The sequence below is a fragment of the Chelonia mydas genome, chromosome 2 (assembly GCF_015237465.2).
Source record: "Chelonia mydas isolate rCheMyd1 chromosome 2, rCheMyd1.pri.v2, whole genome shotgun sequence".
NCBI lineage: Eukaryota > Metazoa > Chordata > Testudines > Cheloniidae > Chelonia > Chelonia mydas.
In genome coordinates, this window is record NC_057850.1 from 83,319,756 (window position 1) to 83,333,039 (window position 13,284).

At 40.2% G+C, this 13,284-nt stretch overlaps 1 protein-coding gene across 2 annotated transcripts in view; it reads right to left on the reverse strand.

Moving 5' to 3' along the window:
• DLGAP1 (DLG associated protein 1) overlaps window positions 1–13,284 on the reverse strand; it is a 605,986-nt gene that overhangs the window by 125,455 nt on the left and 467,247 nt on the right. For both annotated transcript variants that reach the window (XM_007063887.4, XM_043538800.1), the window contains one exon: window positions 11,577–11,817. In XM_007063887.4, the coding sequence (XP_007063949.1) occupies window positions 11,577–11,817 (241 nt within the window). The remainder of the gene's footprint in view (window positions 1–11,576; window positions 11,818–13,284) is intronic.

Genomic DNA, 13,284 nt, shown 5'->3' on the forward strand with positions numbered 1-13,284 from the left:
TGTTGACGCCAGCCTCCAGTTATTGATTTGAAACAATATTTACCCAGGGGACCACTGACATCATTAAAATTTCAAATGTATTGATATCTTTAACAAAATAACCAATAACTAACTCTCAAGCCTGCAACATGTGCCCAGGGCCAGGTGACGGAACCACCTTTCAGTCACTGTTACACTCACCACACCTCCTCCACTCCCTCTACTTGTTTCTTATATCAGCTTGTTGCATTTTGTCTCAATTTAGGCCCTGAGCCGGAAAAACACTATGCATATATTTAACTTCAATCATTTGATTAGTGCTACTGAGGTCAGTGAGACTATTCGCATGAGTAAAGTTAATAACATGCATAAGTGTTTGTAGGATTGAGGCCTCAGACTGTAAAACTGTTAGGTCACAGACTGTCTCTCACGGTGTCTTTGCTCAGCACTCAGCGCAATGGGATCTCAGTCTCACTGGGGATCTGGGTGCAGCTGTAATAAATAATCACACTGGGCAAATTTTGGCGCATGTGAACTCACACACTCCTGTTCTGATGAAAAAGCCTATATTGCACCAAATCTGATTCCTGAATCTGCGCAAAATGGGTTTGGCACCTTTGATCACACAATGATGCATATAAATTTCACATAAGCATGTTGTGACTCTAAAAGTACCCAAATGCCAGAAGGCAAGGGGCTCCCTGCTATGTAGCAGTGAGTCTCAGTTGGCCTGACCAGCTCAGTGCATCCCAGTTCACTGTTGTTATAATTTGTATCTAAAAGGTGTCATGTAAGGTGTCATATGAGAACGGGTAAGTGCTGGTCATCATTATTATTGTGCTGTGTGTGTATACGGGTGATATATGAAAAATTCTAAATATGTGCTGGAAATATGCTCTTAAAATGTGTTTGCAGGTAGAGCTTAACTCATCCCGCCTTAATTGAAGAAATGTGGTCCTGCCTGCTTGAATGTCTCTCTAATGTAAATTGACCAAAGGGAAACAAAAGAAATACATATACATAAAAGGTAAACAAGGCCATCAAACCAGCGAGTGGGGGAGATGGCCGCTTAACTACCACGGTGACGGGAGGAGACTGCAAAAATTAACATGGCATCAGCTCCCTGGTGGACACGGCAAGCGGAGCCCCCAGGAAGGCTTCCTGACTTTGAAAACAAGGATAAACTTTGAGGATATAAGCAGAACGAGACAGCCATTTGGGCATCTTTCACTGGACGAGACAAAGAAAGCAAGCACTTAGCCAGGATCCAGCACAGAGCTCAAAGAACTGGCCAGCCATGCTGGAAGAACAACTGTGGTGAGAAAACTACTTTGAACAAAAGGCTCGAGTTTATTAAGTCAGGTTTGAGTCTTAGGAGCATATTTTTACTTTGTTTAACAATTTCTAAATTCCTTCTACTTGGTAACACTTAAATATCTCTTTTTGATAAAAAACTTAATCTTGATTTATTCCACAACCATCTCAGTGTTTCAAAGTGAAGAGCAACATTCTCAATCAACTGCCAGGCTTGTGCTGCGTACTGTCTACATAGCAGCAAACTTGCTAAGGTTTTGTGCGTGCTACAGTGAGAGGGGCTGAGCACTGCAAAGGAGCTGGTTTTGGGTAAACTTGGGACTGGAAGGACTGTTGGTGTCACCCTGCTAGAAGTAACCAGGATGGTGGAGGCCAGGGTGAGGTCACTGGGCTGTAAAAGCAGGCTACTGGTGTCAGGGCTCTGAGCCAAAGCTGCACAACACTTAAGCACCCAGGGTTCCGGGGCAGGGGGTGACACAACCCCTTACTTGTTTGGGTGAATCCCCAAAGTGTCACATATGTATGATGCAAGCAGAGTACAGGAGTTTAAGGCAGAAGGGAATCCAACTTTTGCTTAAATCCTCCCATTCCCGACATGACAAAAGGCAGCCAGAGGAAACATTAAATTAATTCAAATATACAAAGACATTCAAAATGAAGGAATCACAATTACACCATATAAACTATATATGAATGAACGCCCAATATGTTCAGTTAGTAAAACTAACTGATTATCTATGCATGTCTGATAAAGCCACCTTCTCTGGATAAATCCATGCTTTCTTATTTCATTTAATCCTGTCAAACCCATATTAACTCTCACAATCAGATATTCTATAGTTAGCTTCATCAAACTGAAAGACACTTTCAACAATTCTTACACATAGGGCATGTAGCTGAACAATACACTTTTCCCCCGAGATGATTTGGCAAAAGATATGATAGACAAAAAGCTCTTCTAAGTGTGGATGGCTGACCAAGGAAACAAAGAATTCGCTAAGAGCAGGCTGACCTCAAGAAGCTAAAGAGGGAAAGAGTAAGTGAGACAGGTTAAAAGGAAAAAGTATCATACATGATAGTCATAAGAGGTTGAGAAAAGAATCACAAACTGTACTGTATTTTTCTGGTATATGGATATACTGGCTGATATAGAAACAAACTCTGAGTTGGGAACAAGGAAAATGGGATTAAAAGTAAAAAAAAAGAGTTAAATAAAAAGAAAACTGATACCTTAAATTAGCGATCAGATGGATGGAATACTACATGATGAAATAGAAAACTTAGCTCACTGAAGTCTGGCAAAATTTTTGTGAATTCTTAGAAGACAGTTAAACTGCAGCTGAAACAGGCTTTCCACATAAAACTGTATTTTATCCTTGCTTTTAAAATGAAAAATCGAGAACATGATCTTACTACTTGATATAGAGATGGAGACATGCCCTGTGCACAGTGCATGAAGAAGACATTTAGGAAGCAAAAGTCACACTATTACTGTAGCTTGACTGGAAAGCTAACAAACAATCAATCAAACAAACAAACAAAACATTCCTCTTAGATTTTGCTTTATTACTTCCTGTTTTATATCATGTAGCTATGAAGAGAGCACACAAGGAGCACTTTGCCATGCTAACAAAGCTAGATATTACTTTAAAGTAAGGATCCCAAATATGCTTTTAAATGTATATTTAATAAAATGAAATTGAGTATCACATAAACATTGTGACAGACGAAAAGCTGCTATGCATTAATCTTTGGTTGCTGACATATAATAGAGTGTGATATAATAGTGTGTAATAGTATGAATATTGTAAATATCCTAGTTAGTGAAGTAAAGCTACTTATAACTATGGTGGGTTATTAGAATTTTCTGAATGAGTGTACTGATCTAAGCTAGTAAGGGACTGCGGGAAGAGCAAACAGGAAAGCCACACAATAATAGAGCTAGGTAGAAAATGGTTTTCCTGTCCCGTGACGGTTTTTGAGATTTCAAAAATCTCTGTTTAAAACAAAACCAAAACCAAAACCAAAACCAACCAACCAAAAAAATAAAATAAAATCAAGTTGTTGGTCCCTTTGTAATCTGCTGGCTACACAGTGCATCAGTTTTCAGAGTAACAGCCGTGTTAGTCTGTATTCGCAAAAAGAAAAGGAGTATTTGTGGCACCTTAGAGACTAACCAATTTATTTGAGCATAAGCTTTTGTGAGCTACAGCTCACTTCATCGGATGCATACTGTGGAAAGTATAGAAGATCTTTTTATACAAGCAAAGCATGAAAAAATGGGTGTTTACCACTACAAAAGGTTTTCTCTCCCCCCACCTCACTCTCCTGCTGGTAATAGCCTATCTAAAGTGATCACTCTTCTTACAATGTGTATGATAATCAAGTTGGGCCATTTCCAGCACAAATCCGTGGGGGAGAGGGGGGAGGGAGAAAACCTGGATTTGTGCTGGAAGTGGCCCAACTTGATTATCATACACATTGTAAGGAGAGTGATCACTTTAGATAAGCTATTACCAGCAGGAGAGTGAGGTGGGGGGAGAGAAAACCTTTTGTAGTGGTAAACACCCATTTTTTCATGCTTTGTGTATATAAAAAGATCTTCTATACTTTCCACAGTATGCATCCGATGAAGTGAGCTGTAGCTCACGAAAGCTTATGCTCAAATAAATTGGTTAGTCTCTAAGGTGCCACAAGTCCTCCTTTTCTTTTTGCGAGTACATCAGTTGTCGCACAGCTTTGGCTGGGATACAAGGCTTTTTTGTTTTGTGAGGTTTTTGTTTTGGAAAGTGAACTGAATTATGATTTTAAAATTTAAAAAATCCTTTACTCAGTACTTGCTAATTTAGATTCTTCAGCTAAATTTATTTTTTTTTCCTCCTTTGGATATCCGGCCAAGACAGGCTAGGTGTTTTATGTACAAATATCTAAGGGGATTGCATACCGAATAGAAAAACTGCAACTGAAATAAACAAAGAACTTGTGGCAGGCAGTATTTAGAAATAAAGTGCACATGTACCCGGGGGAGAGAGCTGGAACTGACTGAGCACCAGCTATTTCAAAGTTCTGTTAGACTTCTCAGAGCTTTTTGTCCAAGGGCAAATCTGTCCACAAAGAAACAGATACTTGAGTAATTTAGGAACATTTTAATTCTTAGGATTTTCAGTTTGATTTTCAGTTAGTGAGGAGTCACAGCTGGAGAAAATGCCAAGAGTGAGGCAGAGCCAGTAAAGAGCTGGATAAAAAGTAGCTAAATAAGGTCTTCATGGAAGTTGAAACTGAATTTTAAGATAGATTGAAAAAAGACGTCAGCTCTGGTTAGACTGTAACTATGCCTCTACAGTGAGAGCTACATACTTGCAGAATCGAGCCTATGATGTTTAAACATATTATAATTATCTAGTTGAATCGGAATGAAATGAAGAGTTAGGGAGCTTAATTTTACATGAAACCCCACGGAGGTCACATTTGAGCGGTCCTGAAAGAGTTGTTATATCCTATCAGTTCTCTGATTATTTCAGATTCATTTGGTTTCACTGAAAGAAAAAAAAAAAAAAAGGAAGAATCCTGCCCCCATCCAATAATAGTTCTCCTGTCCACTATCGACTTTGATGACCAATGCTGACCAGCACAGGGACCAAAAGTTTTTGATAATATTGTCACGGCCAGATGTCAGTGGAGTATGCATTTATAAGGGACTGAGTCCTCTGGGGTATGTCTACACTACAAGTGCTACAGTAGCGCTGCAGCTACACTGCAGTAGTGTAGACACTTACTACAGCAATGTGGATTTAAATCCACCCTCTTGAGAAGCAGCTGCTAGGTTGATGGAAGAATTCTTCTGTTGACCTAGCAGTGTCTACACCAGGACTTAATTATGTCTGTGAATTTGTCACATCCCTGAGCAACGTAGCAAGGTTGACTTAAGTTTTAGGTGTAGACCAGGCCATGTAAGAATGTGCTGTCATCACCCATTAACTGAGAGAGAGGTGATCAGATAAAATTCTGTACCAAGTTAAAAGGAAGGCTCTCCTCAGGAAACTGATGACAAGTAAAACCTGTGATAACTGAGGCCATGGATATCTATACTCAGTCTATAGTAAATCTGTTTATTTTGGGTCTCTAAGAAGAGGAGTTTGTAGCAAGTGACTGGGTAGGAACTCTCCTTTTTCTTTTTCCTTTTCTTGGTCCTACTACCTCATGTAACTTAATTTGGTATATCCCCAGGCCACAAGCAGTTAAGACAGTCTTTGCTGCAATGTACAATCATGGCTGTGTGTCTATGAGTGAGCGAGTGGCAGGCCCACTTAGAGGATAAGAACGTAAGAGCTGCCATACTGGGTCAGACCATGGTCCTTTTTGCCTGGTATCCTTTCGCCTTCAGTGACCCATACAAGAAATTCAGGGGGAGTGTACAGAACAGGGTAATTATTGAGTGATCCAGCCCTGTCTTCCACTCCTGGCTTCTGGTAGTCAGAGATTTAGAGATGCCCCAAGTACAGTGTCCCTGACTATCTTAGCCATTGATGGACCTATCCTCAATAAACTTATCAAGTTTTTTCTTGAACTCAGTTATACTTTTGGCCATCACAATATCCCATGCCAATGAGTTCCACAAGTTAGTTGTGCACTGTGTGAAAAAGTACTTCCTCTTGTTTGTATTAAACCTGCTGCCTATTAATTTCATCTGGTGAGCCCTGGTTTTTGTATTGGGTGAAAGGGTAAATAACACTTCTCTATTCACTTTTTCTACACCACTCATGATTTTATAGACTTCTATCATATCCCCACTTAGTCATCTCTTTTCCAAGCTGAAAAATCCTAGTCTTTTTAATCTCTCTTCATATGGAAGCTGTTCCATACCCCAATCATTTTTATTGCCCTTCTCTGAACCTTTTCCAGTTCCATTATATCCTTTTTAAGATGGGGTGACCAGAACTGCACATAGTATTCTAGGCATGGGCACACCATGGATTTATATAGTAGCATTATGATATTTTCTGCCTTATTTTATATCCCATTCCTAATAGTTCTTAGCATACTGTTAGCCTTTTTGACCACTGCTGTGCAATGATTGGAAGTTTTCAGAGAACTATCTATGGTGATGGTGACTCCAAGATCTCTTTCTTGGGTGGTAACAAGCTAATTTAGAACTCATCATTGTATATGTATAGTTGTGATTGTTTTTTCCAATGTGCATTACTTGGCACTTAACGTTGAATTTCATCTGGAATTTTGTTGCCCAATCATCCAGTTTTGTGAGATCCCTCTGTATTCTTTGCAGTATGTTTTGGACTTAACTATCTTGAATAATTTTTTATCGTCTGCAAACTTTGCCACTTCACTGTTCACTCCCTTTTCCAGATCACTTACGAATAAGTTGAACAGCACAGGTTCCAGTACAGATCCTTGGGGGATCTCACTGTTCACCTCTCTCCATTGTGAAAACTTACCATTTATTACTACCCTTTGAGTCCTATCTTTCAACCAGTTACTGATCCAGGAGAGGACCTTCCTTCTTAACCCATGGCTACATGTCTTTCTTAAGAGCCTTTGGTGAGGGACCTGGTCAAAGGCTTTCTGAAAATCCATGGACACTATATCAACTGAATACCCTTATCCATGTGCTTGTAGACTCCCTCAAAAAATTTAATAGATTGGAGAGGCATGATTTCCCTTTACAAAAGCTGTGTTGACTCTTCCTCCAACAAATTATGTTTACCTATATGTCTGATAATTCTGTTCTTTACTATAGTTTCAATCAATTTCCCCAGCACGAAGGTAACACTCACCATCCTGTAAATGCCAGGATTCCCTCTGGAGAACTTTTTAAAATCCATAGTCCATTAGCTACCTTCTAGTCATCTGGTAAGGAGGCTGATTTCATCAATAGGTTACATACTAAAGTTAGTAGTTCTGCAATTTCATTTTTGAGTTCCTTCAGCACTCTTGAGTGAATATCATCTGGTCCTGGTGACTCATTACTGTTTAACTTATCAATATATTCCAAAACCTCCTCTATTGACACTTCAGTTTGGGATAGTACTTCAGATTTGTCACCCAAAAATAGCTCTGATGTGAGTATCTACCTAACATCCTCTGCAGTGAAGACTGATGCAAAGAATTTGGTCAGCTTCTTTGCAATGGCCTTGTCTTCCTTGAGTGCTTTGTCACCTAGTGGCCCCACTGCCTTTTAGGCAGGTTTCCTGCTTCTGATGTACTTAAAAAATACCATTAGTTTTTACCTCTTTAGCAAGTTGCTTCTCAAATTCTTTCTTGGCCTGCCTTATGATACTTTTACAATTTATTTGCCAGAGGTTTTGCTCCTTCCTATTTTCCTCATTAGCTGCCTATTACTGACAGTGAAAGTGTGAATTAATAGACGCCAGTATTTCTGGAGTAGGTGGAACAGATTTCTAGTCCTGGACTATTAAGTGCATGTAGATTTTATTGTAACTGTGTCTGATGTCTGCAGCAAATATATCTGTTATACCACCTTTAGGGAGATGTACCCGATACTCCTTTCCCCTCCTTCTGTATCCATCTAACAGACCTACTATCTGTTGTTACGGGGTGGGAATTACCACCACCCATCATGTAAGATGGTGGTAAGAAATGGTTAAATTCCTTTATAGAACCAGATAGCTGAAACAATAGGGGTCTCCACCCCAACCCCAGCCACATCACCGCCCAAAACAAAGATACATGCAAGGCACATGTGGGCAGAGGGGTTTTGGTGTCTATTATTTTGTGAAAGACTGCATCTGTGAAAGCGAGGAAAAAGGTACAGAGAAGTTTAGAGAGAAGGCAGCAAGGAAACACCCGACACAGCTTGAATAAAAACTAGGAATGTGGCCCTGAGAAAAGTCTAGAGAAAGAGCACTTTTTGAGCCGAGTGCTGGCTGAAAGGGTTTGGAGCTGTGAGCAAGAAAACCTCTCTCCTGTTGTTCAATTCCTCCTGTGTTCACAGAAACAGGACTTGTTTATTTACAAAGAATGTACACAAGATTGCATCAAAATTACCTAACTCCATCATCAATTTCTCCTCCTAACTGGAAGAACCTGCAAAACCCCTGAATTTCTGGCTAACTGCATGGGTCAAAAAGGATCTTCTTTTTTCTACCTAGGCTGACTATTGCATTACTGCCTATCTGTGAATCAGCCTGAGGCAAGGGCAAAGGAGATTACATGGATGCCCTAGGATGGAATTAAACTACCAGTTGAGGTTGTGAACCCCACAAAAGGTATGGTTAAAGTGGTAATAAAGGACAAAATGTGACCCTGAAGAGCCTGGAAAGACAAAATAAAAGGCAGAATAACCCAGTAATTCCTAAAACACAGGAGAAAGAATGGAAACATGCAGCAGTCTTTTAAATCCTTCTGCAATGTCCAATATAGGGCTGCAGGTGCTCCCCTCTCCGGACTTTAAAGAGGCACCTGGAAAAGGAGTAGCAAATGACTAAAGATTTATTTCTTTAGATTATAGTTTTAGGGCCATATTCTCCAACCCACATTCTCTCCTCAGTCCTCTGAGATCATCTACAATCATCTTTCATTCTCTTACTCATACCCTACCCCACCCAAATTTTTTCTAACCCACAAAAACTTCCTTTCAAGTACAAAAAGAATGGACATTCTTCTTATGTGGGTTGATGCTTAGAGTTATTTTAAAACAGGAAACATTTTAACATAGCTTTTCTCATTCTTAAGAAAAAATCAATTTATTGAAAAGATATCTCTCACTTCCAGGCATCCATTACAGCTAATAAGGGCACCTACGTACTGCAGGCTCTCTGCCTTCAGCTGCAAGCCTCCCAAAGCATTGGAAATGAACTATTACTGTATGATGAAACAACACACATTTTATGTAAATCCCTCGGCTGCGATTGGGTGCAAATTACATGGATAAATCGTGCACACAGAAAAACGACCTTTCACATTCATAACACTGTAGTTTGGAAGTCGTTTCTTACTAGTCATTGGTTTAGAAGAGAACTGTGCTATCACAATTGTTCAAGATGTTTTGAAGTTTATGATGCGTTGCCAACATACATCCAATAATGCTTACACTTGATATTTTAAATGGTATAAATTAAGCGGCACATTTTTGATAAAAGGACCGAAAAAGCCTTTTGACGATGAAAACCAGTTGAAAAAGTGGCCTTGTAGAGGGAAAGGGATCAGAGACAAGGAACTCAAGCAACTGCAAGAGTGAGATAACACACACAAAAGGGAAAAAATTAGGAAAGACTGTAGAATTAACAGAACATGGGAAAAATGGCAGGTGGAATATGAAATGGCTTCTAGCAACCTGAATGTAGAATGAAGTGGTGCTTGCGTGAGGCAGTAGAATGGATACAGTCATGGTTATCTTTGCACATCAAACAGCAAGAGTTTCTTTTTTTCTTTCTTTTTCCTTTTTTTTTTAAGCAACCATAAATAATTTAAAAGATTTGAAAAAATCATCACCCTCATATCTTCTGGTTTCTGTTACAAAGCCTGAACCCCATTAGGAGGATGGGCAGGGGAGTGAGACGGACATGCCCCTTCCCCACTTTTTGCTATCCTGTTTAAGCAAAGTGGCTGAAGGAGTAATTCATTACCACCTCTCGTCCCCTCCAATTTTTAAAATGTGCTCACACCACCGCAAGGAGGAGGACTTTATGCAGGTTTTATTATGCAAGAGGATCCTCTCAACTCATTTGCAAGTAGAAGGCCAAATCCTCAGCTTGTATAAATCAGCATAGTTTCACTGAGTGCATTGATTTACAACAGGTGAGGGCTGTTAGGATGGTGTTAAATTATTAGGAATTATTGTGACTGATATGAATGAATGTGACAAACATGATTTTGGTATGGCTTGATATGTCTGAATTTGCTAGAGGATTCTGGGAGCAGTGTTCTCTTAGCATCAGACACTTGGTATGGAAATTTACTGAGAGTGATCAGAGGCTCTATCTGTGTGTGTGTTTCAACATGGAACTTTGGAACATATCTGCTGATGGCCCACTCACCAAGTAGAGAAAACACAAAAACACGCAATCAATGAGCTTGGCACAGGCTGACCACGGTCAAAATGATCCTTTTGGATGGCACCACACTAAGAGCTCAAGTGAACAACTGATGAGAGGGTAAATATCAACTGATCTTTGGTCTCTGTTTTGCAGTTCCTTTTAAAATATTAATTAGGAAAAACAAGTAATGAAACGTCCACAGGGCATATTTTGAGGACATGTGACTCCTTTGAGAGCCGAGGGTATAAATGTTAAGAATATCATATGTACAGTTCTTAGTTCCCCAATTAACATCTGAAGAGTTCTGTGATGCTGTAAGACAGAGGGTCTCAGGGTAGCCAACACCCTGCTATGAGGGATTTTTGTAGGACTTTTGAACCAGAGGGCCTAGGGGTAACCAAGACCCTGCTTTGGGGGACATTTGAGAGAAAAAAAAGAGAAGAGAAGAAAAAGAAGTCTCTATCTAGGACTGGTAGCTATACCTGCTTTGTTTGTCAATCAGGATACTGTGTAAGGCCAACATAGTTACTGAGGGTTTATGCTTGGGGAACAGAGGCTTATTAGGGAGGTTTCAGAGTAGCAGCCGTGTTAGTCTGTATTCGCAAAAAGAAAAGGAGTACTTGTGGCACCTTAGCGACTAACCAATTTATCTGAGCTTAAGCTTTCGTGAGCTACAGCTCACTTCATTGGATATCGCTCACGAAAGCTTATGCTCAAATAAATTTGTTAGTCTCTAAGGTGCCACAAGTACTCCTGTTCTTTTTTTATTAGGGAGACATATTATATAACCTTTTACTGACTGTGTAATTCTTTCTCCAATAAACTGCTGTACACTGAGCAAATTGAATCTGAATTTTCACTGGTACCAATAACCATCTGCCCAGCTGTGGGCCAATAAAGATCCATTTCAACAAGGGCCAGAATGTGTAGCTCCTGCACAGCCTAGCTGTAGCTGCATTCCTGGGAACAGACAGAGTAGCAGATGTGACCACTTTGTTCTCCCCACCGCTGTGTTTTTGAGTCAGTGGATCTGCATGTCTCTCCTTACACTATTGACTCTCCTGCTCCCAGGAAGAGCATGGTTCTATGGTATGTGGGGATACGCAGGTTTCCCAGTCTGATCCACATATGCAGAAGAAACTTAGCATCTCCAGTGCATTTCATGCCTAGCAAGGATTTGGAGCAAGCATTTGACCCCTAGTGTAATATATATTGTGCCAAGTGGTGCCTTTCTTTTGCCCCCTCCTGAATTCCCTCTTTGTTACTCACCAGTACTGCTCTGAATGGTCCTCACTGTGGTGGCCGTGCGTGGGGGAGATGAGGACCTCAGCGACACGCATTCATCATCTTGGGAACAGCCCTTCTCAATTGCTCTCACATAGCTGTGGCTCCTCATGCGGAAGCAGCCTGGCACTGGCAGATCCAGGGCCTCGACGGCCTGAGACTCTAGTTCGCTGAACACTGACTCACAGACTGATTCAAACTGACCATTTACTTCCATCTCACTCACCTGCAGGCCAAGAACAGGTAGTTTCCTGTAATTATATCCCATTAGATCAATCTATCCTGTAACAACATTTACAAACAAAGATGGAACAATACCTAAAATTTCCATTAAAAGTTCCCTTTGAACAGTAAATGATTTACACTTTAAATCTTTTTTTTTTAACGCAGTAACAATTCTCCAAGTAAAATATAAGACGTGCATATTCAGAGTAAAGAAAACAGAACTGTGGACATTGAGGGCTCAGTCCCAATCTCATGTAACTAACCCTATTTGGGCCAACAGCAGGGATTAAATTTGGGACTTCTAGGATTAAGAGTCTGAGCCTCTCCAATTTTAATGAAAGGACTAACTCCCTTGGCTGGCAGCTATAACAGACTATTTAACCCTTTTTGAGAACCAGCTCCCAGAGAGAAACAAAGAGCCAGACTCTCCTAGCTTGAATGACACTCAAAACCAAATGGCCTTGCCAGGTATCTTACAAACGCTGCAACCATTTGCCTGTGCTTATATGGCAATGGGCACCCACATTTCTAAACTCAGGATTGAGCCTTGAGACTGGTATTAAAATTATAATAATCACGATAGGGAAAATGCAAATCTGAGACAATAATATATACCATGATTTCACTATTTCTCAGGCATTCCAAAGGCACAGAGACCAAGGGAAGATGTGGGTGGTCGAGGAAGATATGAAAGATGCTAGACTGGGATGAATTTTAAGAAAAAATAGGCTGAGATTCAGGCCATATTTCTAAAAAGTGAAATCTATTAGACTGTGGAATAACTTTCCACGGGAACTAGTGGAAAGAGATTGATTGCTTTAAAGAAGAATCCTACATTGGCAGGGGATAAACTAGATTATCAGACAGGTGTCTCCCAGAGCTCACTTCTAGGATTTCTTTTAAGCTTCCTATTTTTATTGGCAAGGAAGCCTACACTCTTCGGAGCATAGATAGCTTCAACCGTCTCACAAATCCATCAGTCTAAACTGGAGTCAAATAGTTTTATCCCACACTTACAATTTCAGTTTGCTGGTTTCTGCTGGCTTCCTTCATAACTCAGTTTCTACAGCATCTGCTTATACTTTGTGCTAGTGCTATAGACCCCTACAGCGTATAATAAGCAGATGACTCCTTCGAACGTCCACATTCAGCAATCCCTGCCTGAGCAGTGTAGACTTCATCTTGGACCGAAGTCACTCCTCTAGCCCATTTATCCTGCATAAAAGTCCAGGGGTGAAATCCTGGCCCGACTAAAGTCAGTGGCAAAGACTCAGTGAATTAATGGGGCCAGGATTTCTTAAGTCCAACCAGTGACACTTTTAGAATGCCTTGATATTTATATTACATGAACACAGAGACAGCATTATTTTTATGCCATGAATACTTTAAAATGAAAATTGATCTAAGTCCAAAAAGGAAATCTCCACTGAAAATGTACTATTTAAATTGGCCTTTACTTTTGCAGGCA